This window comes from Labrus bergylta, chromosome 1 (genome assembly GCF_963930695.1).
Source record: "Labrus bergylta chromosome 1, fLabBer1.1, whole genome shotgun sequence".
NCBI classification, from domain to species: Eukaryota; Metazoa; Chordata; class Actinopteri; order Labriformes; family Labridae; genus Labrus; species Labrus bergylta.
This window is the reverse complement of record NC_089195.1, coordinates 13,801,645-13,829,622: the sequence shown is the minus strand read 5'-3', so window position 1 is coordinate 13,829,622 and position 27,978 is coordinate 13,801,645. Positions and strand designations below refer to the sequence as shown.

The 27,978-nt window shown below is 42.6% G+C and overlaps 1 protein-coding gene across 1 annotated transcript in view; it reads left to right on the top strand.

Annotated features, from left to right (window-relative positions):
• LOC109989053 (phosphatidylinositol transfer protein cytoplasmic 1) overlaps positions 1–27,342 on the top strand; it is a 78,435-nt gene extending 51,093 nt beyond the window's left edge. Inside the window, exons 2-9 of the mRNA XM_020640659.3 lie at positions 4,663–4,811; positions 9,291–9,379; positions 10,985–10,992; positions 12,219–12,290; positions 18,049–18,144; positions 18,529–18,684; positions 19,080–19,143; positions 22,616–27,342. Coding sequence (XP_020496315.1) covers positions 4,663–4,811; positions 9,291–9,379; positions 10,985–10,992; positions 12,219–12,290; positions 18,049–18,144; positions 18,529–18,684; positions 19,080–19,143; positions 22,616–22,974 — 993 coding nt within the window. The 3' untranslated portion in view covers positions 22,975–27,342. The remainder of the gene's footprint in view (positions 1–4,662; positions 4,812–9,290; positions 9,380–10,984; positions 10,993–12,218; positions 12,291–18,048; positions 18,145–18,528; positions 18,685–19,079; positions 19,144–22,615) is intronic.
• The last annotated feature ends 636 nt before the right edge of the window (positions 27,343–27,978 follow it).

Below are 27,978 nucleotides of genomic sequence, written 5' to 3'. Positions count from 1 at the left end.
TGTTTGTAAAAGCTTTTATTTGTTGTTGTGTAATCTCCATTTACAGATTCAACATAGAAATGAAGAATCTGTACTCAGTGGATGTGATTGTCAGCATGAGGGAAATGCTCTAGTTTCACTTTGTAGTACATTTGCAGTCTGGGCTGTTGACCAATAACTTGTCAGCTGGCTTTGACAGGAGAAACGGTCCGTGTGGAGGCGGAGCGTTATGTCATACCAGCTTCAATCAGCGGTAATCTAACGTTGACTTACCGATCTCTGTAAAAAGATATCTGGATTTAAGTGCAGCTGACAATCCATTTTGGATCAAAACTTTCAACTTGTACCACACATGCGCTTGACGCTGTGTCACGACAGCCAATCAGCGTTTAGATTTCCAGACTACCTGAAAATCATCAGAAGTGTTCAATCAGACCTCCATTCCACAAACAAACATCTTAAAGTAGTTTTCTACTCAACTTGTGGAGAAACCTCAGCTCACATGTTTACTTTTACAAATGTTCAGGGTGCTGGTGGTGATGTGGTTGGTGAGCGCTCCCCATGAACAGAGGCTGTGGTCCTCCAGGTGGGCGGCCCAGGTTTTAGTCCAACCTGTTGCTCCTTTGCCGCTTGTGTTTACCTGATTTCAGACTCTATCCACCGTCCTCTGACTCTGGCCCAAAAAGCCCCCATGCTAACCGCTGGCTTCACTGGAATTACAGAGTTACAGACTCTTCCAATGCAGAGTAGTCTGTTCTGGTCTGTTCACGACGGGGCACCTTCACCACAGTGTCCTCAAACATTTCAAACAGTCAGGATAATGAATGCACGTCCTGGATATTTTCAGAAGTTGATGACCAGGACATCTCTGGTCTAAATGGACATTAAATTAGGCTGATGTCACTCTCTAATCCTGCGTCTCCAGCCTTTAATTCTGTCTGTCCGTACCAATTTCTCATTTTCTGCAACCTTGTCTTCACTTGTAAGCAAAGGACTCCCCCCCCCCCCCCTTTACCTCATCCTCCTTTTTTTAATTCCCCTCAGACTGTCCTCGGCCTCAGTGTCTTTCCCTGCACACCGCCCGCCCTTCCTCATTCTGCATGTAGCATGTGGACGAGGAACGGAGAGTGTTTGCATTATTTACAGGGATCTTAACCTGGCATGCTAGCACTCACTCCAGCCCAGAGATTTATTTTTAGATTTTTCTGCCTTTTGCTTATGAGACTTCTAAGAAAAAAATGAAAAAACTTTTATAAATGGAACTGATGTGGCTGTGGAGACTGATGCAAAAAGAACATGTTATGCAATTTGTTCTGGGATAAGAGAGGTAATGCACTAACTTCAGCTCATGTTTGCATCAATAAATAAACACACAAATGGGCAGAGGGCTTTATACATTTTAAACAGCGAATTGCATAAGATTTTCTAATACCAGGCGGCCATGTTTGGGTTCATTTGTGCATATTTGAATGCTCATACAGTTCCAATGCTAATCTATTTGACGTTCCTAATAATAGATTTATAACGATGAAGTCTTGAGTGACTCAAAAGGAGAGGTTTTGCTTATTAAAGACCTTCATTGCCCAAGTTTGATCACTAAAACATGAACAGGGCTTACATTTTTAAAAATAAGTACTTCTGCAGCTAACTTTTGTGAAGTTAAGACAGGAAGTTTGTGCTTTATTTTAGTACTACAGTCAGAACTTGCTGATAAAATGCAAGACTTTATATACAAATGGACAACATGCATCAGCCTCAAAGGACGAAGGTGAAGCCTAAATATCCCGCCGACGTGCGCTGACATTTTGCAAATTTGAAACAAGTAGGTTTGTCAGATTACCAGATTTTTTAATTTATATATGACTCTAGCAAAAATCTAACGATAACGATACCTGTTTGATACCACAACAACAAAAGCAGTCCTCTGACAAACATTGGGCAATATCTTGATTGCCCAATGTTTTCACATTCGTAATCAGAACTGTTAATACATTTTAATAGCATCAAATAACTAATTTAAAAGAAACTTTTTAAGAAAAGTGACTGAAAATTGTATTTGAGGTACCGGTATATGAGGTATATTTTGATTTTATAGTGTGACACATGTCCTATCTGCTAACATGGAGGAGGTGGGGTTTATGACCTGTACTGCAGCCATTCAGCAGAGGGAGCTCTAAATGTTTTAGCTTCACTTGAGGCGAGGTTTTTCCGCTGTCCATTCGGAGTCTTACACAGTGAAAGGGTTATTTTAGGACTGATCCCACTGACACTCCAAACGTCCTTCAGATGTTCTGCAAGTTCCTCGAATGTCCTTTCAGTTGATGCATTTCATAATCCTGCAGCTTGACAGCCCTCAGCTTCTCTGCACTCACTGAACTTTGACTGAACTTTTTAAGTGGCTGTTTGGTTCTGAAGTGCTGCTTAAGTAAGTTTTTGGAGGCTATGAGCGTGCCTATAACATGAATTTCATTGAGTAAATGACGGACACGACTACTTCCATAGCAGAGTGCATGTGTGAGAACAGTTTATGAAAGATGAAAAGGATGGTTTTTATTTCTTACAGCATACTTAAATGAATCATAAGATACTATAATCATCTATGGCTTTGCAATCAATTGTGAATGTTTATCACGAGAACCTGTAACATGTGTGTTTCACATCAGGAGATTTGCCAGCAAGGTGCTGACATCATTTTTTTTTTAAATCACTAACCCTCCTTTGAGCTCATTTTGAGCGAGCACATCACGTCTTTCCGCTGACAGCATTTCACAGCTCAGCCAACAGCCGTGAGACACGTGACAGGTAAAGGTCGGGGGGGGATTGTGGAGTCCAGGGGAATACGGATCAATTGGCTCTCCTTCATTAGCGGCGCCTTATTCTCACTCGGGAGGTTTCTTTCTTAAACTGAGGCACATGTGTGGAGGACTGCTTTGACTGTGCAGGAAGAAGAAGTGACGCTTCACTTGTTCAAAGCCTTTTGAATGATGATAGGAATATAAGCATCGTAGCTCAGGATCAAATCATCTCTCTCCTTCTGTTTACGCCTAATTTTTCATCATCTTCATGCTGCCTTAACAATCAGTTACAAGAAACCTCCAGTTGTCTGATTTTGAAATTAGGCACTTCAGTACTTTTGATAATGCGTGATTTTAAACGATATAATCTCTGCTACTCTTAAGTATCAATCAACGGTATTAAGAAGTACCCAAAGCTTTTGAAAAACTACAAACCTCCAGTCATTCAATCAGAAGCTTCAACAGGCAAAAGAGAGAGAGCACTGTCTGAATTGCACAAATATATTGCTAATACATTGCCACCATATTTGGGGCTTTTTGTCAGGACTCTCTGTTTTGATAATGTCAACTTAAGCATATGAGACGATACAGTCCGATGGCAGCGGCGTCAGAGATCCGTTGGTAATAGTGCCAGATCACTTCACTTCTTTCACATTTTTAACTAATGTCTCCTGCCACAAAAGAGAGAGAGCACTGTCTGAAGTGTACAAATACGTACTGACATGATGCCATTGTATTTGTGTGATTAAGTCGTGTACAGTAGTTAGCTTGCAATTTTTGGTATAAAAACGTATTTCCAATTAGTTTGCCTAGGACTTCTATTTTTTGGCTCCCCGGTATCCAAACAAGCATTGTTACAGGATCGTGTTTAAGTTTTTAAATCTGGTATCGTAACAAGCCTTGCCTACTCTGATTTAAATTCTGTTCCTTCCTTTCATTAAGATCCTCTAGCTGCTCTCCTTTCATGCTCCTCAGCCTCTCTCTCAGTCAGCTCTTTTCTCCTTCTTTGAAATAATTCATTCATTTCCACATCTCTCTTCTCCTTTGTGGCTCTTTTGTCCCCGACAGGAGCTTTGGATTTAGACTATGAAGATTAAAGATCAAAAGCAGACAGAAGCACCGCTTTCAGTCAGTCGATCCACAATTTATTGCTCGGACTGGAAGAACATGCTGCCGGGCATCTGAAGCTAAAAGCTGTTATTGCATGGTCGGAGTATTTAATTAACTGAACACAGTCCAATATGTACCACAGCTCTAGAGACCTGTTAATTAAGAAAAGAGACGCTCATCCAGAAACCAACGTCTGGCCTTTTACTGCTTCAGACTGAGGTGGCTTCACTTTTTCTTCTGACCTTTTTCTTCAGGAAATCTGAAAATGAAGAGTTGGATAAAGATTGAGGGTCGATTAAGGGGCAAGGCAGAAAAGGCTGAAAGTGGAATTTACTAAAACAGCTGCTTTTTACGTCTGTTAATGTGATATTAAAGAAACTTAGCTTCTGATGTCCAGTAAGAAGCTCCTCTAGTGCTTTTAATCACAACACATATACTAATGAGGTAGATGGTGAAAACCAGGCTGCTCTGAAAATGCGATTCCATCATCAGGCATGTGATCAGGATACAAATTTCACAAAATGTGGGGGCGCTGGTGGAGGCTGTGGTCCTCCGGGCCTGTGGCTCCTTTCCTTCATGTCTCTCCTAACTCTCTCTCCCTGAGTTCTGACTCTATTCACTGTCCTATCTCTGCATTAAAGGCCCAAAAAGCCCAAAAATAAATCTTTAAAAAAACAAAAAAACAAGTGGTGAATCCTCCACTGCAGATTGTTACGATCAGTCCTGTGAGTTTTTCCAAAGTAAACTCAAACTTGTGTGTGTGTTTTTTCTCCTCCAGTACCGGATCGGGCAGCTCTACATGATCAGTAAACACAGCCACGAGCAGAGTGATCGAGGGGAAGGAGTCGAGGTGGTCCAGAATGAACCCTTTGAAGACCCGGCACACGGACAGGGACAGTTCACAGAGAAACGAGTCTACCTCAACAGGTCAGTGGAACTCATCTTTCTAAAGCATTGTCAAACTTGTTTAACGTTTTTAGGTTTGGGTTTTAACCCCCCTAACCCAGAAGAAAAGTGGCATTCTGCTCATCGTCAGTTGAGCGAGATCGGCCATCTGATTATTACTGTGTATTAGTGATGTTTTCTATCACAAGTACTAAAGTATTCCCCCCTCAAGAGCCCCTCCAAACAATCTTCTTCAGTCATTTAAGCACTAGTGAACCGTGACTCTTGTGCCCCTGGTCCCTTAACCCCCCAGCCCTGACAGTTCCCCTCTGCATTTAACACAACTACAACATAGACTGTAAATATTAATGGACGAAGTCTGAGTGACCCATCTGCTCCTGGTGGGGGGCACTGGAGTCCCATCCATGGCGGTCTCCATGCTGGAAATGCTGTCTCAGTCTAACATTCAGTTAACCTAACGACAGGCTGAGAGCTGGAGCTGAGGCGGGTTTAAGGCCTCTTGTTAAACCGTTACACCACGCCCGTCTGTCAGTCAGGTCAGCTACACACCTTATTGTGAATAACTCTTATCCTTCATCAAATCAAAACTGATGAGTCATCAAAACATTCACCCCCCGTACAGTGTGTGTCGATAGAGACATGAGCTAATCAGACCTGTTTGGTTTTTTGAACCAGGCTGTAAACATGTTAATCTCTGCTGTAAAAACAGGCTTTTTAGAATGGGTGTGTATGTGACTTCCTGTGCTTCTGCAGCCAGCCTCTAGTGGACACTCGAGGAACCGCAGGATTTTGCACAGCCGTATCGGCTTCATTTTTCAACACAGGAGGTTGCTGCTTGGTTGATACAGATCATGTTTTGTGTTGGTTCAAACAAAAAGGACACCTGTAACTCACATCTTTGTCAGGAGTCAGTTCAAGATGAACAGACATTATGAACCCGCAGAGTGACTCAGGGCGGTGCAGAGGTGTAAAACTGCAGCAGAAACCTCCGGACATTTTTTATTTGTATTTTTAAAACGCTGTTTGACTCAGCAGCCGTCCTGAAGGCACTCACTCAGGAAACAAATTTGATTCAAAGCCAAGACTTTTACACACACACAAAGTACACACACATTCAAAGGTGTCCCTTCCAAGCTTACCCATAACTGTTGATCATCCTCACAGACTGATGCATCTCACTGCGTCCTGTGAGAGCACTGATGCAGCGTGTGTTTGTGGATGTGTGTGTGTGTGTGTGTGTGTGTGTGTGTTTGAAACCTTTCCACACACAGTTTTCTGTTAAACCTGCTTGAATCGAATGCAGATGAGAGAGAAGAGGATGGAGAAATAGTGAAGAGGAAGGAAAAGAACAAAAGAAAACGAAAGCAAGAACAAAAGGAGAAAATCCTAAGGCAGGAGAAGGAGAGTAGAGAAGGGGACTGAGATGCTGCAGGCCATTTGTTCCAGCACAAATACCTGTGTCAGCGTTCGCCATGCTTGGTAACTAATTACGCTGAGTCAGCACAGCTCTGTTCTTGGGAGGAGAGGAGGCAGAGGGAGGAAAACAAAGACAAGTTGAGCCCGCAGTCATGGATTTTCATGAGTATTGCCTTCCTGTTTAGTGTTAAAATCAAGAATAAAAATGGAACGCTTTCTAACAAATGTTCAGAGCTGTGTTTGGAAAATAAAGAGATGGTTTAGAAAAGCAAATCATTTTAAATTGTCCTTGATTATGTACCGTACAATTTGGAATATCGTGAGGGAGAAACGATGATAAAAAGTAGCGCAGCGAGCCTGCTCTGTGGCGCTGTGAAACCCGCGTTATATGCTGCATTTATGTGGTATCAAACACATCGGAAAAACGAGTGTCCGGGTTGTAAAATGCTCATGAACGCCTGGTCAAGTCAGAACAACAACTTGGAAACTCAGAAAAGAATTAGGTGTCCAACTTGCCGACTTGACGTCAGAATGGTCATCACACGGGGGCCAAAATATGTTTTGTTAATGTTAACATTCATTTTATTAAAGGCAGGGTTGGTCATTTTCAAAAACTAGCATGATTCTGAAAGTAGCATTCCCTCAGTGATCCGTCTGCATCCACCCCCTCCCCTCTGTGCTCCATCAAAAGCCACGCCCCTCACTTACATGCACAAGCGCCATTGGTCCAGAAGTGGACCTCAGCTCATGCTTTGAGTGTGGGCTAGTGCTCGCATGGGGGTAGAGAGCGAGCAGGGAGACAGGGAGGCGTTATTGGTTCATCAGATTGGTACCTCGTGGCAGACATTGGTCGAAGTTTTTACAGGCTTACAACTTGTTCCTCTTTCAGATCACATGAAAATGAAAAGTAAAAAACACTTTTAAGCTCACTTCAAACAAAATTCAAAACTGTAATAGTTATATAACGTTCTGTTATATTAAGATTCTCGAGCATAACTAGCCACTGTTTCTGCTTCATTCATCTGGGCGTCCATCTGGCTCTGCAGCGACTCAACATGTAGCTCTGATTCAGCAGCAGAGGATTCAATCTGGACACGTCCTGCCACACTTCAGCCATCCACTCAGTCTGTGCTGTATTTTAGTATTTGGACGATCCCTTTTGACCTGAACACTGATTCCATGTTTGTTCAGTCAAAAACGTTCATACAGAGCTCGGATGGGATAGTTCACTTTATGACTGAATATCGCGTTGCCTCTTTTTTGCATGTATCCAACTTAAGTCCTGAAAACAAACGCTTACTTTGGCATGAAAACTCCAACAGCCACCCACCACCCCAGCACGCTTGGCAACCACAGCCCCCAGCACGCCAGCTTCTGGCAAGGCTTTTCAAAAGACCAGGGAGGGAACGGGAGAAATCAACAGATGGGGGTGTAGGAGGAGGCGTGTCTGTCTCTTTTGTTAGGCTAAAGAGAGAGAGAGCAGGCGAAGGAGTCTGCCAACATTCGCACAATGTGACCGTCCTAGGCTGTTTTTATTCACAGCCGTCACAACGCAGTGGGAGCCATTTTTGTCCCTCTAAAGAAATGTTGTTAAAAAAGTGTTTTCAATGCCAATCAAAGTTTGTAAAGATGATGGCAGGTACAGCTAATGGTTGACGTGTCTCATAGGTACACTTAAACAATGCAACCTCGAATCGTAGTCTCAGCAGAGATCGGAGTTCAAGATGACTGAACGTCAACACAAGCACACTCGTACACAAAGTCCCCTGAGAGCCGAGCTGGCAGCACATTGAACCTCCATGAACAGTGAACACATGGTCAATGATACAAAACATTAAGGATGCCAGAAAGGACTCTTTTTCAAATCCAGGCGCGAGAACAAAAACAAAACTGACATTGAAAATAATCTGTCCATTTCTGACGAGGGTTTGAGGTCTCATTTTATTGTTGTAACAAGGAAGCTACTTCCTGCAGCCGCTGAGGTTAGTGTAAACCTGTTAGCTTTGCTCTGTTCAAAGATTAGCATACAGAGGTTTTTTAAGTTATACTAAAGGGCTCTTAAGTGACCTAAAACCAAGAAACACTGAGGGCGCACTCACGAGAAAAGTTGTCCTGTACTGTGCTTAAGTACGATTGTCCCCGCTCGCCATTCCCCCGCTGGCCTGCACTCACAAGGCTCCAGGACTAACCGGGTCTGAGCACGGTTACCTGTTTCACAGAACGTCGTAATACAACACATGCATGGCTTTACATGATCATGAAGCATTCTTAGTTTACAAGCAATCTCGAAAATAAAAAACTAAAAGGACGCGCGGTCAAAAATACAGAGAACATGACAGCTACTTTACTGACTTTGTGTCTTATTTAGAGTCATGTTAGTCAGATACAGACAAAGCACTCTCCTGATACAAAAGGCTGTCCACTTTGTGTACCTGTGCTTGTGCTCTGGCATGAAGCACACCTCCAAGCGTGCCAGGGAAAAGGAAGTGTCAGAGCACTCACACTAATCAAAGGAAGTGGACCTTAGGGGTGAAGCGTTAGGCACGGTACGGGTGGCCTAGTGTGAGTGCGCCCTAAACGGTCCATAATGCAGCTACTTGACGAACTGACACAAAACACGGCTAATATAAGGAAAGTTAAAGAGCAGCACTTGTGTGTCTTTAACGTTCATCTCTACCTTTTTGAGTAACGCTCTGAAACACTATCTGCTACAGAGGAGCTCTTCAGTGACCAGCAGATCAGACTACAGTCACACTCAGTGTTTGAGGAGTGTATGCGTTTCAGAGAGGAGAGTTTTGTGTTCGGCTGGAATTTCAGGAAGACATAAAAAAGTTAGGGTCCTGAGGTTGGTGTTGATTTAGAATTTAAAATGTGTGATCCTCTAAATTTCACACTTTTTTCAAACTGTCCCTTTCTCACCGCCCCTCAGATTCAGTGTTTTATTCTGCTTACAGATTTTCCCTTTAAAAAGGTCGGACACTTTTATTCGTAATTGCCTCGATAATGGGAACAATTTCACCCTCGGCTCTGCTTCACAGATAACACGCTCTCTTCTCTCTTCTCTGTGTCTACGTCTCTCTGCAGTAAATTACCCAGCTGGGCTCGAGCAGTGGTCCCCAAGATCTTCTATGTGACGGAGAAAGCATGGAACTACTACCCTTACACCATAACAGGTGAGACTAAACCTCTTCAGCTCACAGCAAGAAACAGTTAGTGTGATTGTTGTGTAACGCCTAAAATATCTTAGGTTCCAATGATTTATCACTGCGGACACAGGAAGCACAAACTTTTTTAAAGGTCATCTTCTGAACTGGTTTTCAGTTTCCTCTGTCATCACAGAGTTTACTCAGCACTCAACACCTGGTGCAAATGCTTTACTGGATGTTTTTTGAAGACAGTCTGCGTTTTAAAGATGTGTAGAGAAGAGATATTTCTGCCTCCTAGTCGAGGATGTCTAATATCCACTGCATTCTTTTTACACTTAAAAATACCTTTTATCTATTAAAATCAGCGATTAATCAGGACTTTAAAAATGGTTCGTTTCACAGCCGTAATATGAACAAAACTTTTTTAAAAGTGATGATGAATAAATTTTTTCTGAAAAGATCTGAATTCGACATCTCCCCGCTAATCCCGCTGTCATGGAGTGCGGAGAGAGTGAGTGGTGAAGCAAGAGAGGGAGAGAAGGAGGAGGAAAGAGGGAGATGGTGGCCCAATTGAGGGCTGCGGGACTGAAGTGTTTCCACACATAGACGATACTTAAGTGGGCCGTCCAGCTAAATTTATGGCTGCCCGAATATATTTCCGACCTGTTTTTATTTATATTTCAATTCATTCATTTCATTCATGCTGCGTGCGCGCGAGAGAGCTGAGCGGGGAGAGAGAGCGCGTGCGCGAGTGAGTGCAGGCACGCTCATGGCTCCCTGCAGGAAGAGACGGGAACCAAGAGAGCGAGAGAGAGAGCACTCGCGAGTGTGTGCAGGAGTGGAACTTTTCAAAACGGGAGACATACTCCTGGTGTTTGTGTCTGTGCACGTGCGTGGATCCATTGAACGGATTAAAGTTGTTTATTGCAAAAACAAAATAAATTTAGAGGGTGAAAACACATTTGATATAAATACAAACCTAATATTAAAATATACCCTGAGATAGGAGTAACAAAAAGAAAAAAATTAATATCATTTGTGATGATTACATTGTAATATGTCATTTATTTCACAAGGTTTTACCTTGTAAAACTGTAAGTGATTTAGTTATTGAGTACAAATCAAACCAAGAGTAAGATGAATTAAACCATTACAGTGTTAATATTTGAATGGGCCCCGGGCCACTTTGTACTGGAAAAGTTGGGCCCCGAGGTCAAAAAGGATAAGAACCCCTGGTCTAAATGAAACATCTGTGCTGTGTCAAAATATAACATGAATCAAGCACCAGAGGAGGTTTGTGACCCTGTAGAAACCAGCGGTGAGATAAGATCGGCTTCAAACATTTTTCTATCAAAACATTTTCTTTGATGCTTTAATGTCCCTGATCTACGTCAGAGGTGTTCTAAACTGAGAGATGATAAGATAAGATCATCCTTTATTTATCCCACAATGGGGAAATTTACAACAGATGCACTTGAAAGGGGATAGTAACATGGAGGAGAAAGATGATCTGTGGAATCAGATATGTGACAGCCAATGAAATTCTGTTATTTGAGGTTTAACCACTTACTGTGTTTCTCTCTGTCTCTTCTCGACCTCATCTCTGTGTCACCCAAACACCACATCCTGCAGAATATACAGTAAGTCTCTTTAGTCATGTGCATTTTGTGGCGTTGTGTTTTTTTTGTTTGTTTTGTGAGTGCATGCATCAGAGAAGGCATCATGGCCGTGCAGTGGTTAGTGCAGCGCTGTTTCCTCACAGCGAGGAGGTTCCTGGTTTGAATCTGACAGGAGCCTCTCTGTGTGGAGTCTGCATGTTCTCCCCGTGCATGTGTGGGTTCTCTTCTGGTACTCTGGCTTCCTCCCACAGTCCAAAGACATGCTCGTTAGGTTAACTGCTGACTCTAAATTGCCCGTAGGTGTGAATGTGAGTGTGGCTGGTTGTCTGTCTCTATATGTCAGCCCTGTGATTGACAGGAGAACAGTCCAGACTAATTACTCACGATGCCACGCAGCGGTCAGCCCAACAAAACAAAACACAGGGGATTGTACATTTCAGTAAACTTCTCTTTTGTCTAACACTTTGCATGGCATCGAAAAATAGAAAAATGCACTACCTCAGGATAACAGTAGCATGTTCAGTGTTTCGCTCTTTTAAAAAAGTTAGAGCTGCTTCTGTGACCACATTAACCTTTTAAATCACATGAAGCTTTGGCAGAGTTGGATGACACATTTCTAAGACATACATGAACACGATTAGACTTAGCTGTCAGCCTCCTGTTGTGCAGAGTGATGAACGTCGACACCATGAGTCATTTAGGCTGCGGGGATAAGAGAGGGGAAGACGGCAAAACGCTGAGTATTGTCTGTCACTGTGTGGGAGCGTTTTGTGTTCATGTGTGAATCAGTGTAAATGTGCCGAGATGAGTTTACGTCAAAGACTCACAAAAGCCTTCGCAGTTTTCTCGGCTTTTGTCGATTTTTTGACAAGCAGATAAAAGTGGAAATATGTCACTGAAGCACGAAGCAGAGAGGGAGACCACTGGAACAGAGTGACAGACACTTCCAGAAGCAGCTTTGACAGTCTCACACACACACACACACACACACACACACACACACACACACACACACACACACACACACACACACACACTGGAAGATATAACAGCATGTCCATAACGGGAGAGAGAAATAAGCCTTTGTCTAAACTGACCAAGGATAAGTTGCTGGATATATCTGTTTATTTTTTAGAGATAATCAAAGCTGTGAAACAACAATGAAGTCTGTAAATCACAGCGCTACTGGAGCTCAAAGGATTCTTTGATTAATTAGTTTGAACATCTTTTGTTCTTCTTCCACACAGTGCTCATTCCTGCCAAAGTTCTCCATCCACATAGAGACAAAGTACGAGGACAACAAAGGAAGCAACGACAATGTGAGTAAACACAGAGAGAGAGAGAGAAAGAGAGTGAGACACCAGATCGCACGTCGTTAGTCGTGCAGTTTATCACGGCCTGATCAGCTGCACATCAGGCCGCTGCTCCAGACGGATCATATGAATTTCTGCAATTCACTTAGCAGATGCTTTTATTCAAAGCAACAAACGATCAGCTTTGAGTCCGATTAGACACACGGGTGCTGACAGGAAGCGACCAGAGGCAAAGTATGACATTGACGGCAGTTCTTGGGAGCTCTAATCAGTATAGAAACCATCTTAAAAATGTCGTTATCGGGGCACTGGTGGCGCAGTGGTTAGTGTGCGCGCCCCGTGTATGGAGGCTGTAGTCCTCAAAGCGGGCGGCCCAGGTTCGAATCCAGCCTGTGGCTCCTTTCCTGCATGTCATTCCCGACTCTTTCTCCCTGATTTCCAGCTCTATCCACTGTCCTATCTCTACATTAGAGGCACAAAAAGCCCCAAAAATAAGTATAAAAAAAAAAACCATTGTTATCAAACAAAACCATCATCATCAATAATATTGAAACCATCGTCATCATCATCATTAAGGTCGTAGGTATTCCTGAAAAGGGCTGGGTCTTTAGCTTTTTCTTAAAGGCACAGAGGGACTCTGTAGATCGAATGGAGTTTGGAAGTTCATTCCACCACCGGGGGGCGTCGGGGGAAAAGAGTCTAGTTAGAGACTTAGGACCCTGTTGTGAAGGTTGGATCAGACACCTTTCAGGGAGGGAGTGTAGACCTGGATTATAAAGTTTAGGTAAGGAGGAGCTGTTTTTGTCGATGTTTTGTCATTTCTGGCATGTTCAGTATTTTGTGCCATGAGCCGATGACTCCACGACTTTTCTTCCTGATTGTGCCTGCAATCTGCCCTGCCCAGTTTGAAGAACTTGAAACTATTGGCAGGAATAAGATGATGTTTTTGTTGTTTTTTTATTGTAAACCAGTTAATCTATAAGTTAATTTGACCTCTCATAATTACATTGCTAATGAACTGTGCCCTGCTCTGTAAACAGTCCTTTCTGAGCAGACTTTGGTCTTTGATCATCAAAGTGGAGAGCAAAGCGGTTTGACTGATTTGCAAAAAGTGTGACGCCTTCACGCACTGACTCCTCTTCATGAACAGATATCTGCAAAAGGAAGCAAAGACAAATCAGGCTGAGGATCTCATGTTTCTCCTCCAGCTCCCTCTCTGTGTCTCAGGTTGCTGAACAGCACGATGAGAAGGCGGCCTTTGCACGGATACGATCAGTTATTTGAATATCCACTTGCTACACAGAGAGCCCAGACTTCTTGTTTGTTAACCCTCAAGAGGCTAACTCCCAGTCAAACGGTATCCGACGGTTTCTGCAGTCGGGTATCAGTTTTTCTGCATTTGTCTTATATCAGCCCAGAGTCCCAGTCTGTTAATCATTCAGCCTCTTGTATGAATCCCTCTGCACGCCATGAACACTCTGCCTGTCTTGTGTCCTTTTGTATACAGAAATCTGTGCAGCAAATTAAGCCTATTTAAACACAAGATATCTCATAACAGACATATGGCTGAAAACAAGACCTCTGTGAATAACACGAGTTAAACCATGCGGGCAGATCTGGCAGCTCGCTAACCCTCCCCTGCAATCCCATCGCTTCACAACGCCAAGCATACAATGTGCCTTGAGAGGCTGCCAGAAACGGCTCCACTTTTTGGACAGCTAATTTCATTGGGGCTTTTTGGCCTGTTCACTTTCCTTCCCTCTATATTTCACAACACTCTGCGCTTTATGGGGACATTAGTCATCGAATGAGATGCTGCCACAGCCCGGACAGTGAGGAAGAGGAATGCAAAGGGAGTGTGCGGCGGATTAATGGTCTGAAATGTATCATGGCGAATGACCAGCTCATTAATTTGACTGCAAGTTCATATTTGGCTTCAAACTGTCGGTGATGAAGTGATTGTATGAGAGAGGAGAAGTTTGCTCACATGTCTGATGTTTTCATGTTTGTTTATGAGGACTCATAAGTGAAGAAGCTGACAGAAATGGACGGGCTGTCGGAGTGCGTTACACCAGAAGGGATGTTTGAGATTGATGCTTATTCGCTTTGACGAAACAAGGCATCACAGCATAAATCAACATAAAGCGCCCGCAGCACACACACGTTATCTTTAAAAACATACACAAATGACAGCACTGTGGTATGAAATGTGTTCAGTGTGTGTTTGAACACCAGACGGTGTGTGTGTATGAGCAGAACACACACACACACACACACACACACACACACACACACACACACACACGCTCACACACAGTGGAGGATTGAATGATGCAGCTGCACGACTTTGTAACATCTTTAGGACAAAAGTTCTGCATGTTTTATGACATTGTGTAAACAAGTCATGAGTGGGTTACGTGCTTTGAAGGATGCTGTAACACCGTATGCATGCGGCCGTGTGCTGCTTTGTTCTGAACATTATTTACAACGACCATCGTCTCCAGCGTGTTCGCCCTCGTGTGGATCCTTATAATGCACAACGCCGAAGGAAGGAAGGAAGGAAGGGGGAAGTGAAGTGAAGTGAAGCAGGAAATCATGGCTGTGTGTGAGCGCCGAGAAGACGATCAAACTTGACTATCTAGAGGAAGTAAAAGTCGTAACAAGGTTTCCGTAGGTGAACCTGCGGAAGGATCATTACCGGTTGAGATCCCCGCACCCGAGGCCGCGTGGCCCCTCGGTGCTGGCGGCGGATCGTCACTCAAAAACTCTCCCTGTTACTCTCTAATGTTACTCTTGTAATCTCTCCACGGAGCTTCGGCCTTGCCATCAGGCAGAAGGAGAAGACAATCCGCTTCCCTCGTTTGCTCTTGCTCGTATTTTTTATCAAAGCACTGTTTACATTTTCACCACCATGTGTTGATAATAATAATAACTCTATAAAGCAATATATGAAGTATATTATGGTGCTTTCCATTTGATCCCAGAAGCTACTGGTCTGATCCGTCATCAGGAACGCCCCCCTGAAGTCCGATTTCTGACTCAGAACAACTTCAGCAGTCCCAGTTAAAATTCAACATGGCTGCTACGTGCATCAACAGTAACGGTTAAGCTGTAACTATTGTGTTTATTAGCAACTTAGTCACATGACAGTATGGTTCAGGTTCTGCAGGTTCTAACTGTGGACATGTTGTCATGTTATTTTCACTTGTTAATTAACAGGTAGTGTGTTGTTATTGTCGGGTATTAGATAACAAAACAAAGGTACTGTTGGGGGCGTCCACGTTGCATGTCAGACTTGCAACTAGAACGTGGTTACCCAATTGTGATGTCATTCCCAGCTCCCTGATCTAAGGTACATGGAAAGCATCATTCATTCAAACCTGGTGAAGAAGTATGCAATACGGAACACAGATCAGAAAAAGTCAGCAGAAGAAACTCTTCCGTTTTGATTTGATGAAGGATAAGAGTTATTCACAATAAGGCGTGTAGCTGGCATGATTGACAGGTGGGCGCGGTGTAACGGTTTATCAGAAGACTTAAAACCCGCCTCAGCTCCAGCTCTCAGTCTGTCGTTAGGGTGAGACAGCACTCTTCTTCAGCTACTGAAGTTGAAAAACAGAAGCTAATAGCGCCCCCTGCTGGTTAAAACGAGTCTGAATATATATTTTTCCCCCATTGATTTAAATTGTCCATATTTATTTTTATTTTTATTTTTTTATTGAATTGAAAGATATTGTTACATGCTTAGTATCTATTCATTCAATAATTTCCAATTAGTCCTTCCTGTAACTTGAATATGAACATTTCACGTCCACGTTTTTATTCCAATAACGGTTGGATTGTCTCTCTCCTGAATGAGATCAGCTAGTTGTGAGTCTATTCTCCCCGTTGAACATAATGAAGTGCAATCCAATTTATTTTCTCTCTCTAGCCTTCAGAGGCTCTGGCTGCGTTGTTGTTGTTTGTTCACACTTTACAGTGGAACACAGACAACAGCAAGCGTACAAGCAAATGCTGGTATAAACACTAGAACACTCCGAGTTCGAGTGTCTGACACCGAGCTACTCAGGGGATGAAGAGTTTGAGGTCGTCTACATTGATATGTGAGCAGCGAACCTGCTAGATATTTTTGATTTTGGAGACTTTCAAAATTAAACACACAGTTTCTCATGAAAGTCCTGCTGGAGGGTTTCAGTTTCAGTGAAGCATGATCCTCTTTAGATCGTTGACATCTCTGTTTAAAATCCTTCAATACAGATCCAAGACACATGCGAGTAATTAGCACACTCATGGATTACCATTATGCAAACTAATGCAAACATGCTTGTTGCATTTCCTCTCTTCTCTGATTACACAAATCCATCTTCCCCTCCTTTTGTATCGCCTGTCCTCCCTGTCATCCTCCATTTTTGTTCCCTACCCCTCCACTCTTCCCCCTCCTCCTTTCCTTTCCTCTTTCTGCTTCCCTCCACCACCTCCTATATTTATAATTGTCTACCTCCTCCTCTCCTCCACCTCTGTCTCTGTCCTTCTCCCTTCACCCTGGTCTCCATTCCGGTTGCTTGAATGCACACGTGCATGCCGACACATCACCCTTAATGTGCGGGCAGAGCTTGGGCCAAACTGTGAACGAGTGAATGCACCCTCGGAGGGGAGGCGGGAAATAGAGCAAGAAAATGAGACAGAGACAGAAAACAAGGTTAAGAGATGCACTAATTTGCAGAGAGAGAATGGAAATGAACAGATTTGTAATACAAAAAATTTGCTTTTTTCCGAAAATTCACTGAGCAGATGCTAATTTTTATCCGAATTGTGAAGTGAAGATTTTTCTTTTTTTATCAAAATCGTCTACCCAAATAAATATGATTCCAGACCTAAAAAATAACAGATTTAGGAATTTGGTTGCAAGGAGAGAGTCATACGTACTTAATAAAACACAGAACATACAAAGTGCAAATTCATGCTACCTGGGTAAAAATGAGGAGGGGCACAGATTCCAGTTGATCTGTAAAAGTTACAGAGCCTAGAAATATAAGATAAAATACTGAATAAATGAACCATTAAGAAGCAAGACATCATGTTCCCAGCCGAGTATCTCTGCCTGCCATACAAGACCTTCGTGAACTTACCAACAACCACATGAAGCAGCAAAGAGGAGAAAGATAGACTTCTGTTTTTCACTCCGTGTAAATTAACTCTGACTTAAAATGCACACACAGACTTTCCCTTTCAGCTTCACAGCGTTCACTGCACTGAGGGGATGCTCACATGCTCACATGAGAATGTGTGTGTGTGTGCGTGTGTGTGTGTGTGTGTGTGTGTGTGTGTGTGTGTGTGTGTGTGTGTGTGTGTGTGTGTGTGTGTGTGTGTGTGTGTGTGTGTGTGTGTGTGTGTGTGTGTGTGTGTGTGTGTGTGTGTGTGTGTGTGTGTGTGTGTGTGTGTGTGTGTGTGTGTGTGTGTGTGTGTGTGTGTGTGTGTGTGTGTGTGTGTGTGCTCTGAGGGAGATAACGAGGCTGCCATCACTCCTGTCTGCCTTAAACACATGATGCATTTGTACTCTTATACAGACTCAGAGCGCCACCTAATGGTTTTTCAGGGAAGTTGTAAATGTATTTCTGGAGTTTGGCTGAGTGAAGAGTCAGACATACACACAGCTGTTCCAGTCGAATACTAGACGATATAACCTCATGGGGACGTTTCCCTGAGTAGCAGCCGAGGCTTCACTTAGTCTTTTTTTTTTTAAACCTCTTCTTTCTGTTTTTAGATCTTTGACACAGAGCTGAAGGAGCAGGAGAGGGAGGTGTGTTTCGTCGACATCGCCTACGACGAGATCCCCGAGCGCTACTATAAAGACTCTGAGGTGAGTGTGTGTGTGTGTGTGTGTGTGTGACTCTGACTCTGAAGTGTGAGTGTGAGTGTGAGTGTGTGTGTGTGTGTGAAGAAGCCTGAAATGCAGGAATGAAACGAACGGTGAATATGGATTAACCGTTTCATTTCAGTGTCTGATGTATTCTTCGTCTATGTTGTTTAATACACTCTGACGTTCAGCGGAAAAGGTTTTTTATCCTTATGAGCCTCTAAGAGAATAAAACTTGATTAATGGTATTATTTTCAAATGTGTTTATTGAAGCACTAACTCTCACTTTAACAGACTTCAGGGACTCATGAGCTAATTGGCGAGTGGGTTTTGTGGTTATTGTGTGTTCATTGTCATGTTGAATGTGTGTGTGTGTGTTCACGGCAGGACTTGAGATATTTCAAGTCGGAGAAGACTTCGCGGGGGATTCTTCAGGAGGGCTGGAGGGACACGCAGGATCCCATCATGTGCTCGTACAAACTGGTCACCGTCAAGTTTGAGGTGTGGGGTCTGCAGACGCGTGTGGAGCAGTTCGTACACAAGGTCAGAGTTCACGCATGGGCGCAATGTTTGGTCTTGAACTGGAAAGTAACTGTGCATGTACGTGGGTCACGGCATGACAAAAGAAATGTGGCTTGATTCAATTATTTAATTCAATTCAATTTTATTTGTATAGCGTCAACTCATAACAAGTGTTATCTCAAGACACTTTACAAAAAGCAGGTAAAGTACCTTACTCTTTGTCTGTTAACATTACAAAAGAGTAGGTAAAAAGACCTTACTTATTGTTATGTTACAAAAAGCAGGTAAAAGACCTTACTCATTGCTATATTACAAAGACCCGGCCTATCCATCATGAGCACTTTAGCAAAGCAGCAAAAGTTACAGTGGTAAGAACTGATGAACTTTTTCCTGACCGTCATTGTGTCCTGCTATAGGTTGTTCGGGATGTGTTGCTGCTGGGACACAGACAGGCGTTTGCCTGGGTGGATGAGTGGATTGGTAGGTCCATCAGCACTTTGTTTGAGCTATCATAACTAACATAAATCATTGTCTTGTGATATCTGTTTGCTTACCACTCAGTGTGCATGAAGAGTCACTCCACCTGCATCTCTTCTTCTGTCACCTTCTAGTCCTGCTTGTTCTCCTTTAGCATGGATTCTCCTTTTTGGTATTCTCACACCTTAATGACAAACACTGAGGCCAGACATGGTCAGTGTTTGAGTCACATTGAACCTGCACTGCTACAAATATCCAGGCCCAGTTCTAGAACAAAATGACTTAAACAGTGCATCTGAGATTAAAGGGGGGGAAGCAACTTCAGCGACCGGCAACAACAATGGAAAATAGCATAGGTGTCATGGGTCCTGCATGTTGTCCCCTGTGAACAGACGGGTCACATGCACCTCATAACCATCAGATCACGATGTAGTAAACACAATCTGAGTCCCTTTTCCACCCTTTTAGAACTGGGCCTGCAACTATCCACTAAACCGCACTTTTCAAAGTTGAATGTTGAAAAGATACTTATACAGCTCTGGAAAAAGTTAAGAGGACACTCCAAATGTCTCTACATGCAGGAAACCATTCTCTTCAAATGTCAACACATGCACACCTTTTTCTACTTACTGAGGTACTGATTTGTTTTTTATCTGACAAGCCATGGAACAAAGCTGAGCTCCTCCAATAGTGGCATAAAGTCACCCAACAACAAAGTGAAAGACAGGTGGAGAGCATGCCAAGAAGCATGGAAGCTGCAGTTAAACATCAGAGTTATTCCACCAAGTATTAACTTCTGAGGTCTCCCTCAGGGAAAACATCCATATTCTGTCATCTAAAAATTAATATGAACGTGTTTCCCATTCCATTAGACTGAAAAATATGGCACCTTTTTGAATCTTAACTAGCTGTGATAGATCCAAATGAGGATATTTGAATTGGAAGTTGGGAGAATTGTTGTTTATAGTAAAACAAAAATGTTAATTTTACTCTTGCAGGGTTCTCTTAATGTTTCCAGAGCTGTTTATCAGTTTATTAAGAGAGAGTAGTAACAGGTTAAGCATTTGAATACTTTTCCATGACAGAAAAGCCAAATCTCAAGTATGAAAAATGTCTTTAATGCTTACCAGAGCTTTGTTTATTGCCTAAATCACCAAAAACAGCTTGAAGATATTGTGGAATAATGAGAAATTCACACCAGAAAATCAGACTCAGAATCAGATCTGCCAGGTATGCTTACACACACAAGGAATTTAACTTTGGTGAACTGTGCTCTCATATGTACAGGTGCAACGAAATATCTTCTCACTGAAGCTCAGGAAGCAGACCCCTGTGCAGCCACAGTTGTAACTCATTTAATGACTTTCAACTGTTGAGCTTTTTTCCATAGCTTCAGGGCATGAACACAAAACGCTGTTATCTTTATTCCCCTTCTCTCTGCAACCACTAACCTTCTTATCACAAATCCCTCCAGCCTGGAAGCTTCAAAACACGCCCTCGGTCTTTCCACATACGAAAATGATTTTCTTTCTTTTGCTTCCAAAGATCCAACCTATTCCTTGGGTGTGGATTGTTAATCTTTCTCCCTTGTCTTGAAATATCCTTGAGCTTTATACCTTGTTTCCTCCCTTTTTCCTGCTGTGGCTCTGATCTGTGCAGCTGTCCTGTGCACTCTCTTGGTCATGCAAAGAAAGCACCTTGACCTTTTAAAGCGCTGTATTCATTTGTTACAACCCCTTATTTACTTACCCATCGAATGCACACTGGCCACCTAACCCTCGCTGTCTCTTACTTTCTGTCAACCGGAGTACCATGACAGAGACATTACCAACATTTTGACCCCTGGTTCCACCCCTCCCCCCTTCTTCCAGATATGACTTTGGATGACGTGCGGGATTACGAGAAACAAATGCATGAGAAAACCAACATTAAAGTTTGCCATGAGCAGCAAGAGCATTCCACAACAAACCCATCTTCACTGGATGACATAGAGATCCATGACAAAGCAAGCGTATGTCTTTTTTCATTGTTTCTTTACTCCATTGCTGTCCTGTACCTCACATTTTGACTTGGTGACTGTGAAAGAAGTTGTTGTGGTAGCATTTAACTGTTCATGTACGTCCATTCATTCTGTCCCTCGTTGATCCTTACAATGCATCGGTTAACTCTGTAGAGTATAGGCATTGAAGTCTACCAAAATAACCCACAGGTTTAAAAAAGGTGTCTCAGAAACACAAGGTAGCACACATGTAAACATGTAGAAACATCTCGGCTGTTAAACCGACCCAATCAAGGCTGTTAAAGAGTATGCATTTTGCACTGAGTTCAAGCTAGAGGTGCACCAATCGACCGGCCGGTGACCGGCCGGTCGATTGGTTTTTCAACCCATTTCGACCCATTTTTCAACCTGTTTTAGAGAAATCTGTGACCGGCGAGTCCTCTCAAACATATCAGAGTCCATGTCGATCTCAGATTAACAAACGCTTTGGTTACAGTTGGACACTTAAATGGTCAAAGTTAAGCTATGTGAGCCGAGTGATTAAAAAATTGACCTCCCGTGACACAAAGAGATAGAGACCAGTGGCGGCTAATGCAATGTTTCCCCAATTTCTTTCAGATGTAATGGGATAACTTAGTTTGTTAGCTTGATGCTAACACATACTGGAAAGTGCAATTTACTGGCTAACAGCATTAGCATCGTGATAAGCTTAGCCTAGGAAACAATATGTTATATTTAACATACTGAACAAACAACACCATATGCACTCGTACTTACATGCGTATGTTTCATAAACAGGAACTTAAGCAAACTGCTGACTTATGCTAGTCTGTTCTGCTGCTCTGATCCATTTATATAAACAGTCAATGCTCTGATCCAGTGACACTGCTTGACTCGCTATTTATTTCTCAGTTCATTGGATGTATCCCTCTGCTGCTACTTTTGGTGGTGGTGTGTAATGCATCATGAGCTCATTTTCTAGTGCCCAGAGAAGCTCCTCTCTCACCTATCATAGAGGAGCAAATGTGCAACTTCTAACACGAGTCATTGGAGACCCAGGGTCTCGCACCCGGAATAACATTTCAAAACTAAATTTTTATTTCAGATTATAGATTTTACTCAATAAAAACATATTATTTACCTCGCCCTATAAAAATTGTAGATGTAAGCGTTGGCCTTTATTGAAAACTGATTTTGAATAATATTATTCAGTGAAGGTCTCTCATCGTTCTTGTGGGGAGTGGATGGGCGGCGCCCTAGCCCCCTCTATTGACCAGCCGCCACTGATGGAGACACAAAAGATTTCAGTTATTAATTCAGAGCAGATACACATTTGTCATATTATTATTGGTATACATATGGCCTCAATAATGAAATGAATTTATGACAATGATCAACCCCAAAAGTTTCTATTGAGACAAAATCCTTTCCGGCTTCTTCCTCTGATTAGTCTCAATTGGTCTCTTTCCGATCCAGACATGACGATGGATGAGGTGAGAGAGTTTGAGCGCACCATCCAGGAGGCCACCAACCAGAAGATCGGGATGTTTCCCCCGTCGATCTCCATCAGCGAGACGCCCCTGTCCTCCTGTGCCCTCACCGGCCCCGCCAGCGCCCCCACCACCCCTATGTGCACTGATGCTCCTGAGTCCCTCTCTGTCCCCAAGGACCGACCACGCAAGAAATCTGCCCCAGAAACCCTGACCCTTCCCGACCCTGCCAAAAGTGGGGTCCCGCAGAGCTCTAAGCTGAGCCCACTTCCAGATTCCAACCATCTCCAGTCATCGCCGACGCCGTCCTCCAACTCTGATCTTACTGAGATGGATGAGCAGTAGAAGGACCTTGGGATGTCTTCCCCCACCCCCTTCTTTACTTATATTCCTGTAGCCTAACCTCCAAACACCAGTGCCCGGACGTTGAAGTTCTCTGGCCATATCAAATGATTTAACATAATCCTGGACACAATAATCAATCTTTATCAGTGCCATTAACACCATCCAGGCAGCTGTAGGCTCCACCTCCCTGACAGGGCTGACCTCTTCCCAACTATTTCAACAACCACCTTAATGTTCAATCCAAACAAAGATATGCCATATCTTTTGTATTTTGGGTGAGAGGCAGTTTCTTATATTGTTTGAATAAATTATGTATTGCATTAGCTTAGCTTTGTTGGCTTTGATCAGATGAGCAGACACCCTACTATCTGTTAAACTATGAATCAGTTGCCTTATCACCACAGAGCCAGTGTTTTTTTTTCTAGTTTTGTTGAAGTGCGCAAATAAAAACAGATTTTTTTTAAATTAGAGGTTAAATCCAGATTAGCACAGTAGACATTAAGATTTAGAGCAACACTTAGCAGAGTGACAGTCAAGTGCCCTCATAACAGGAGAGTTTCCTGAGCGGTCCAAACTGGCCAGCAGATTGGATCGCACCCAACCTTTCCATCACAAACCCCAACAACAAAGCAGATGCAAGATGAGTACAATCACAGAGAGTTTACTCCTCAGGTCTCCCCATCTTTTCCCAACTCGCTCTCCAAAGGCAGGGATATAACCGTACCTTTCTGCTCCTTCTTATTGCCGAACAGCCGCATTTAATACCTCCACAAACTACAACACAGCACCTGATGTATGTACTCTACCAGTCTACTTAACCCTAGGAATGTTTACACATCCCGAACCTTGGAGCGTTTGTGTATTTTAGCATGACAATTTAATGATTCCTAAACTTAAATCTGTCAAAGTTGCACTGCATATATCTTGTTCAAGCCAACCAAGAGGTCAGTATGATTACAAAAAACAAATTCAAATGTTGCCTGAAATTAATGCTGGACATCACATGTGACATGAAGGTGATCAATATTACCAAATCAGCAAATCACTTTGATGTCATATGTAGGAAAAAAAGGCCATTTTGGTGAGTTTTGAAGCACCTACTGATCTTTGTGCACAGAGGCGGTCGTACAAATTCAAAGCCTGATTTGAGGAGAGGGGCACGTGCATCAAGCTGACTTGAGTATGTGCCGGGATGCATAACGTTTACTGATGTGCTGATGCCTTTGCTTTGCCTGTACTGGTGGGTAATACTGAGCCAGTGCTTTGGTTTGCAGGGATATTGAAACACAGTGACCCAATATTTTTTACTGGGCCTGTGCTGCAAGTTATCAAGTAAGAAAGAGAAACAAATACATGAAGACAACAAGTTATTCTTTGAGACCTGTTACGATGCAAAGATATGATTCAAGGAGGGTTTAATATGCTGCATGTATTATTCACAGCATATATACATGTTATGTAAAGTATATATGTATATACTGTAAATGAATGGATCGGTAACGTTTATTCTGTGATGCAACTGTATGAAAAAGTGAATGCCAACATTGGAAGCTCTGTACTAATTTTGTATAGTAGAAAACTCAGATTGTGAGTGAGAGCGAAGCATGACCAGAGAATATAGGCCGACAAAGTCTCGCAACTCAGTGCCTCTGCATGCTAACTCTTATCATCGCCTACCAGTGTGTAAACCAAAACCTCTGATTGTCTTATTATCTCCACAAACACAAAACAACCGTTTCTTTGCCTGTTTTATATTTGCGCTTACGCATTTAACGGAGAATTAAAAACAGCTAAAGCACAAAACTAAAACCCGATTTCCCTGAAAAGTTGGGATGTTGTGTAAAATGTAAATAAAAACAGAGTGTGATCATCTGCAAAATGTTAAAACCCCATATTGATCTAAAAAATAGGCCAAAGACAACATGTCAAATGTTGAAACGGAGACATTTCTCCTTTTTTGGGAAAATTAAACACTCATTGAATTTGATGCCAGCTGAATGTTTTTTAAAAAAGTAAGGACATGGGTCATGTTTACTGCTGTGCTGTATCACTTTGTCTTTCAATAGAACTTTAGAAGAGGAACTGAGGAGACCAGATTCTGAAATTCTGAGAGTGGAATTTTTACCATTCTCTGTCACCTAGTGTTTAAAATGGGTACTGCAGTCCAAATTCTAAAAATTGTTGAGAGCTGTGTCCCCCCGCCCCCTCCGCTCTAGAGTTGATGCTCACACAGGTTGCCATGTGGTGGACACTGAAGCTTCAGTGTTTAGCCAGCTCTGCATCGGTCTGTAAACCTTTCTGCGTTCTAACCTCTCTCCATTTTTCAAAAGCATCTCCAATATTGATCCTGGTTTGAGCACGTTTCTGCTCGTGCAGCTTATTAGAAACATGCAGAGGCTTTTTAGGTCGGGTACAATCACTTCTATCTGAACCAGTTCTCTTGCCCGCTTCCATCGCTGCAACACCTGTTGGTTTGACCTGATAACTGCTCTCATATCTGGCAAACCGAGGGGCGTCCAAAACGGCCGTGTGGGGGGGCCTTAAAACCGCCTACCTTCTCTGGTGCAAACAAATCCAGAGCATTCAGGACCAGAATCTAAAGTTAGATCCTGAGGCCATGCAGTGGCATCCACTACAGAGTTAGGTCTGTTTTTAATGCAGGACCATCTGATCATCACGGCCGCCCAATTTATGTTTTCTGCTTTGTCCCTCAGAAAAGATTCAGAGAATCTGAAAGGAATCTCTGTGAGGTAAAGATGGGGAGGGGTTCAGTACTCAGCCTCTCTGAGAAGCTGATTTTAAAACCCAGTCATGTTTCTGACCTTTCCCCGTCTTTTGTTACGACTGTCCCAACCTTTTTTGAAACATGTTGGCAGCAAACCCAACGTGGACGTAATTTTCAAATACATTTGAGTCTTAAAATTTAACAATGTCGTTTTTGTGCCGTTTTCAGTCAAATATTGAGTTTCAATAATTTGCTTATTATCACACCCTGTGTCTATTTACTACAACTCAATGTCCCCACTTTTAAGGACATGTAGTATGTGCATCATCAGAACCAACTCAGTATATTTGCAGAAATCTGTAGTCTTCTATTTTTCCATTCCCATTATTTCTGAGTTAACAGCGCAGACGCATTAGTGCACTTTCCAGTCTTCGACGCGTTACTAAACAATGACGTTATATCACAGTCTTTTTCGGTTTGTCGGACCAAAGTCCTTCAATACAGCAGAGTGTTTATGAAGAGATTTAACCAAGGACAGTCCTCCGGGGTCTTGCCATAAAACAAACAAACTGTTAATATAATGTACAGTTTCTCACTCGCTTTTGTTAAAAAAACAAAACTGTAGCTATTTATCTGTAACTGTAGCTTCTGTCTTTTGCCTTTTGATGATCACAAATGTTCTGTTCAAGTTCTGGGCCCTCCGTTTGGATAAAGCTTATACATACGTACAGCTCTGGGGATGACCATCTCTCTTGTCAGGAACACAGAGATCCAGGGATGCTATCGATCCATCGATCGGCTGTTAAACATACAAATGCAAAACGTCCACTCGCTCTGTTTAAAAGAGTGACATATTAGGTATTGTAAATACTGTTGTTAAGTTTCTTACATTGACATGAATGTGCTCAAAGATTTCAGACCATGAAGGATATGCTGTCGTGTGTTTGAAGGATGACTTCTTCACAGACTCACATGAAGGTTTCTTGAAATCCTGCATGTGTGTGTGTATCAGTGAAGTCCTTTATGGAGGAGATCCAATTCAGTATCATGATTCCTCGTTGTAGTGCTGCAATTTTGCGTTGCTTTCGGTTGACCTTGCAGAAGTTGTAAATCAAAATGAAGCATTTCTTTTTTTTTGGTGGGGTGGCTGCTTTGACGTTTACTTGCTTTTCCTTCTTTTGAATTGTAATCCTGCTGTAATTTGATTTTGTGGTTGCTGTATCGTTTGAAGGAAGATCTAAATCTGTTTATCTTTGTTGCTTTTGAGAAGCGGACCAATTGTTTCCCTCCTCCCGGTGCACTTTGCATTCGACTTGTCGTGTTGTTCTCCTGGAGCCTGTTGCACAAAACCAGGATCCCTGAGTTAGCTGCAGAAGTGCGTCGAGTGAACAAGGAGAATCTCTGTGTGCATCACTCTGTGCTGGAGATCAGCTGGGACTCTGCAGTCCTGAGTCATCCTGCAGCGTGAAACAGGCCCCAGGAGAGCCGTTCCTGTTCGACTGCTGGAAGTCACTCGTAGTTCTTCCTCTTTAACTTTTATTGTATTTGATATATTTTTATTGCCCTTTGAGGTTCTTTTGGTTCTCTGTTGTAACTTTACGTTTCTTCTGAAATAGACAAATAAACTTTACTAGCTATTGAAACAGTGTTAAGATTATTTCTCTGCACCACACATCCAACTCTGTCACTTTGTTTATGTTTTAAACGGAAGCCCTAAGCGGTCACACATTCATACATTTTGTAATGTCTACCAAAAATAATGGAGTTAATTTTAATTGTTCTCTTGAGATCTTGATTTATTTATGTTATCTCGAGAAAATAACGCTGGCTTGTCTTTGATAAGAGATCTCGAGTAAACTGCTGAAACGACTCATTATCACAATACCACTTTATGTCCCTTGCTTTTTGACTGAAACCAGATGAAACCAGTTACTTTCATCTAGAAGAGTATTACTCCGCTGCTAGAGTGTCTGCCATCACATTTGAATTGGCATGCAATTAATCTTGGGATATGTTGATACATCAGATGGACCCTTGACCCAGAAAAACTAGGATGCTTCTTTTTTTTTTTTTAAAAGATAGTTTCAGGGCCATTTTTGCTTACAGGACAGCTGAAGAGAGACAGGAAATGCTGGAATGAATGAGCGGGGGATGACATGCAGTAGTGGGCCGCATCTGGATTTGAACCCATTGCTGCTGCAGCGAGGACTACAACCTCTGCACATGGGAGGCACGACATAATCCGATTATCCATTACCCCAAAACTAGGATGCATTTTT